Here is a 6000-nt window from a genome sequence, read left to right on the forward strand (position 1 = left end):
CTTAGTGATCAAAGGACAAGCTATTACACTTGGTTCTAATCCAGAACACTCTACATTTATTTTAATCCTATAAAGTAACATTTTAGTGAAAATTAAATTTAAAACATGCCAAGGCATGTGTCCCACTGGGTAATCTACCTTCCATTTCCTCTTCTAAAAAATGATTAAGAACTGGTTAGGATAATCTCTAAATCTGATACCCTAATATCCTCTTAAATCATGCTTATGGAAAGGATGGTGTATCTGTCCACAGCAAGAACACACAATAAATAACATGGAGAGAAAGAAAATCATCTTGTTACATCTCAAAGCCTTCAGTAATGGAAAAACAAATAGAATGTGGGCTTTTCAGCTGATGAGGTTTTAGGGTACCTTACTCCATACTCCAGGAGCCTCAACTCTGCCTTCTGTTACATGAATGGCAAACTGACAAATACATATGGAAATGAGTGGTTTCTTTTGTTGCTCCAGCCTTAAAATATTGTCAAATTCTAATCTTCTAAAAATTTGAATTCGATTGATTGGGTAAGATGCTCAAAACTAAAACACAAGTATAACTATGTTAATAAAGTCAGTTTCTATAAACATTAGCCACAGAAGGAACAACAACAAATCTTAAAGGAAAGCATTTATGTTCCTTACCTATAACAGCTTGCCTATAAGCATCCTTAAATCGATTCAGGTAATACCTATTTGCCGAGTTAACACCATCTTTCATAACTCCTGCTAACTTCCTCTCTCCTGTCCTTGTAAAGTCACCCTGTCAAAAAATTTTAAAAAAGCTATTTTGACAATTTATTCAAACACAAGAATGTTCCCAAAGTCAATGTGGGCTTTCAATTCAAAACCGGACTTTTCTTTACGCTTTTATAATTCTTAAATAAAGTACTTAAAATATCTACTAGTTATCTACTAGTATTTGACTCTGACCCAAGCATGTCAAATAATTAAACATGATATTCGTAGCAACAAGTCTTCACAGTTAGACGGTGGTTTAAGGTAAAGCCATTCTTGGCAATCTACAGAATTTTGAGAATTTACAGGTTAAAACTTATTATATAACCAACGACAAAGCAAACAAAGATTTTCAAGCCTCAAACTGGTATATTCAAAAACCACAGATTTCTCATATGAGAAAATGAGGACAGCTCCCCAGAGTTTATTACAAGAGACCTGATCTTTGTATGTGGATATGTGTATATACAGAGAGCAAGGGTTCCCATACCTTACTGCACATTACAATCCCTGTGGAACGAGCCAACTGTTTCTCTTGCTTTTCACAACAAAGGTGTCAGAGCAAGTCCCTAGAGAGGCAGTGACTGAAACTTAAGGCAAGGAAAAAACATAGTCTCTTTTTTCTCCATCTCAACCCCTATTCCTTCTATCCAAGACAATCTCAGAAACAGGCCTAAAACTGACAATTTAGGAAGAACATACTGACAGTTAAGTCAATCACAGGAAATATTAAAGAAGAATCTATTACAAAAGAGAAAGACATAAATGCCGAGTCCAAAGAAGATTCTTATCAAAGGAAAAAAAATATTTTTCCAGATTTATTGAGATATAATCGACAAACAGCATCGTGTAAGTTTAAGATATACCATGTGACCACGTGGTGTGTGTGCGCATGCACGCATGTGTAGTGAATGATTATATTAAGTTTAGTTAACACATCTATCACCTCACATAATTCTCTTTTGTGTGTGTGTGGTAAGAACGTTTAGGATCTATTCTCAGCAAATTTCAAGTATACAATATAGTATTCTTAAATGCAATCGCCATGCTGTACATTAGATCCCTAGAACTTATTCACCTTATAACTGAAAGTTGGTACCTTTTGACCAACATCTCCCCATTCTCCCCAGCCCCTGGTAACCACCAATCAACTCCTTACTCCCTGGTCTGCTCGGTTTTCTATTTCTTCATGATTCATTCCTGGTAGGTTATATTTCTAGGAATTTATCCATTCCTTCTAAATGTCCAACTTTTTGGCTTATAATTGTTCAGAATAGTCTTTTATGATCCTATGCATTTCTGTGGTATCAGTTGTCTACTTTATTTATAAATTCTTTTTCTCTTGGTTAGTCTAGCTAAAAGTTTGTCAATTTTGTTTATCTCTTCAAAAAATCAACTCAGTTTTGCTGATCTTTTGTTTTCCTATTCTCTATTTCATATATTTCTACTCTAATCTTTATTATTTCCTTCCTTCTGCTAACTTGGGGCTAACTTTCTTCTTCTTTCTCTGGTTCTTTGAGGTGTAATGTTAGGTTGAGTTTTTTCCTCTATACAGGCATTTATAGCTATAAATTTTCCTCTTAGGACTGCTTTTGCTGCATTCCATAAGTTTTGGTATGTTGTGTTTCCATTTTCATTTGTTTCAAGATATTTTTTATTTCTTCTTTGACTCATTAACTGTTCAGGAGTGTCGTTTAATTTCGCATATTTGTGAATTTTCCAATTTTCCTCCTGTTACTGATTTCTAATTTCATAACACCGTGGGTCAAAAAAATACATGATATAATTTCTATCTTCTTGAACTTGTTGAGATTTCTTTTGTGGCCTAACATATGATCCATACTGGAAAGTGTTCTGTGTGCGCTTCTGAAAAATGTGTATTCTGCTGCTGTTAAGAGAAAGGTTAAATGACTTGCCTTAAGTCACAGAGCTAGTAAGAGACAGCACTGGGATTCAAATTTAGAGGAAGCAAATTATCACAATAGGGACCAAATCACATCATCAGACATGTTCATTTTGTCTCAATAACATTTTAAAAACCAACTATTTCACATAAAATTCCAGATTTCCAAACTCCCTTGAAAACGGGGAAGACTTAGCATCGCTGCGCCTTCATCCCCGTAAGGAAGCAGAGGAACAGTGCCCTCCTGGGACAACAAGTGCTCTTCCTTAGGTCCACACAGCCCCACTCCTCCCTTTAACCTGGTGGGTGGCCTGATGGAGTGACATGACCGGGCCCCAGAAGGAGTATGAATGTGTGACCCCTGCCTTAGCCAAACACTCCCAAAAGGAATCGACTACACAAACCTATCACCTGTTGCCCACATACCTTTCTCTCAAAGACAAAGATGGTTTTAAACCACGTTCGGGGTCCCACAGAATGACCCGCAAATGGCTGCTGCAGGTACTCACCTTCAGAGCAGCTGTTCCAGCGTACTGCCTGCTAATGGAGTCCCCGTTGTTGGCCCACATTATCTGATAGATCCGATTGCACTTCACTGGTAGTGGCTGCTCCGGGGGCATCACACCTAATTTTTTCAGCTGCAATTAACACAGTGGTGGATTAATTACATATAAGCCAGAAAACCACAGCGTAAAATGTATGCTGCAGAAAAAAAGAATTATGTTAACATGGAATTCAGAACCCTTAAAGAAATGCTATTTTCAAACTTTTACAAAATAAAGTACCCCCTGAGAGGTAATTTTATGGATTGCTACAGGTGAAAGAGCAGAATGGAATATTTACCCTGTTTTGGTGTAATTTTCAATGTCTAGGCTCATATTTTGTCTTTGTTTGAAATTTGCCTATGAAATGAAACTATCAAAGCAGCACACTGCAACAGAAATATTAATAGAAGCAGAGCAATAATTGCCCAATAACCATTAACTTTGTGCTAGGGCTAGGGTTCCAAGAGCTTTTTAAAATAATTACCTCATTTACTCCTAATAACCCTATGCCATCAATACTCTTCGTACCTCCATCTAAAGATGAGAGAGGAGTTTGGTGAGGCTGCACTCTTTGCACGTGATCAACACCTACCACGTGGTGGGGCCAGGGCTTAGATGCAAAGGCCTGGCTGCTCCAGCAACGCTAGAAAGAACAGACTCACGTCCTCAAAGGACAGTCACTAGGTTCCATCCAAAACACCTAGAAACTGGGCTAGGAGCTTCCACCTTGGGAATTTGTTACTCAGGTGCTGGAGGGCTGCGAGGTCTAAAAGGGGTCACTGAGGAATAGATACAATGACTGCAGGAAGCAGTTGCCACCAACTGGAATATAAAGGCAAGAGGCTGGTTCTGCGGTGCCAAAGCAAATGACAGCCCCAGAGATGGCGCTGCTGACAGGCACATAACACAGGCGAAGCCTGTCCCTTTTTCCTCCTCCAGCCTCACGGTCTCCTTTGGTGCCTGCTATTGGCAGAGCCTGACATGGAACCAGCTGGCCGAGCAGAAATGCAACGTGCAGCCTCCCGGCTCCAAATACCGAAGCGAAGGTTTAGAAACGAGAGAAAAAAGGTAAATAACCATATAGTGCCACCCAATAAATTTGAAAATGTTGGGCCTCACATTTTTGACATGAGTACTCAAGAAAATGCCACTTGATTCGATTTATTTCAAGTGGAGGTTGTGCTGCCCAGCTTTCATGCAACAAGGATGTTTGCACGCTATAAAAGTTCTATGGAAAAAAGATTTCAGTTATTTGTTTACACAAGAAAACAATTAAACATGAATATTTGCGATGCGACGGACGCCGAGTTACCTGCTGTTCCATGACCGCTCGAGCGATGGCAGCTTGGACCACGTTGGTGCGATCCAGGCAGTCCATGCAATTAACTCGGAAAATCCCTTCTTGTTTACATATCACCCCAGCTTGATCAACCCTTTAAAAACAGTACGGGATAGTTTTACAATATGAAATACTTTGAAACATTTTTCAAAAAACCATAATTCTTTAAAACAATAAGAATGGCGATGTTGGTTATTAATTTGCTTGGAATATTATTCTGTGGCAGGTGTGACTGAGTCCTTTGTAGATGCTGCTGCTAATGTACACAATAACTTTACAAAGAAAATAATATCATCCCCAGACTGAAAAGAAAAACACAACTGAGGTGCCGAAAAGCGACTTGCCCAAAGTCACACAACTACTAGGCAGAGCTGACACATCCCTAAAGTAAGCTTTTCTGCACATTTAAAACCAGAGGCACTTTAAAACACCATCCTGTCTCTTTCTCATTCCAAGTAGAAATGCATCTAAACAAGCCTGGATGGACTAATTCACTTTACCACCCAGTGGCGAGCCGGGAAGCATGCCTTGCTCATCTGACTTCTCTGGCTGCCCATGATCTGAAAGTCTAATTCAAAGTCTCCTCTGGTCCTTTTATTTATTTATCTTTTAATTGCCTATTTACTGAATAATTTAAAGTGTGGACCGCTACTCTGGTTGGGTAAACCACAATGAAAAATCAGACTGCAGGTCTTTAGATTCAGCCAAATGCTTTCCATTCATTTTGCTCTACGAAATGCTAAACATAATTAAGTTTTTAATGCTTCAGCCATGCTCAGAACACTGTGGTAGAAGGATGAATTCAACCCACTCATGCCAAGCTGGGGTGACAGGAACAGAACGAATGAGCTATGATGCCTGGAAGAATCAGAGAATCTAGCTTCAGATGAAAGGTTCTATTCTCCCAAAGCAAAGCGTTAAGTTTTAAACGTCAGCCTACAATGTTCTCAAGAGACTGAAAAAAAAATTATTTAAAAAGTTCCACACAAATAAGCACTTTCCCATGATTTGTTTTGTATCTAAAATGGCACAAAGAAAGGCTTTAAAAATCTAGCAGTCGGAACTAAGTTTTCCTAAGAGAAATCATTTCTACTCTTAAGTCTCATCCTTTCCTGTCCTTTTACACCAATTTCTTCTTCCTACATCACCCTCCTGCAGTCTGAGAATCATCGTCCTTCTCTGATCATTGTGAAATGCCTGGAAACTGAGACCAACCACCCCTAAGCCTTCCTTCTCATGTTAGGGATGATGAGAAAGACAGAGAGGATATGTAGGCCATGAAGCGTTAGAAGGAATTAAATAATCATCATAGAGCACTTCATTCAATGTTGCCTGACCATCTGGCACCTTTTCCCTATTCAAAGCTAACACTGCTATTATTTTAATGCTTAGCAGCACCACACAAATACATGTAATTTCACGGACCAAGAGTTTGCCAAACTGACTTCTTATGAAATAAGAAATACCTACCAACACCA

At 38.9% G+C, this 6000-nt stretch overlaps 1 protein-coding gene across 2 annotated transcripts in view; it reads right to left on the reverse strand.

The window, feature by feature from the left end:
* The window catches only part of INPP5F (inositol polyphosphate-5-phosphatase F), a 76279-nt gene that overhangs the window by 11776 nt on the left and 58503 nt on the right, over window positions 1-6000 (reverse strand). For both annotated transcript variants that reach the window (XM_011359222.2, XM_023530087.1), the window contains exons 13-14: window positions 3148-3276; window positions 643-760 (exon numbers count right to left, since the gene is read on the reverse strand). In XM_011359222.2, coding sequence (XP_011357524.1) covers window positions 643-760; window positions 3148-3276 — 247 coding nt within the window. The remainder of the gene's footprint in view (window positions 1-642; window positions 761-3147; window positions 3277-6000) is intronic.

Source organism: Pteropus vampyrus, unplaced genomic scaffold (genome assembly GCF_000151845.1).
Source record: "Pteropus vampyrus isolate Shadow unplaced genomic scaffold, Pvam_2.0 Scaffold46, whole genome shotgun sequence".
Taxonomy (NCBI): Eukaryota; Metazoa; Chordata; class Mammalia; order Chiroptera; family Pteropodidae; genus Pteropus; species Pteropus vampyrus.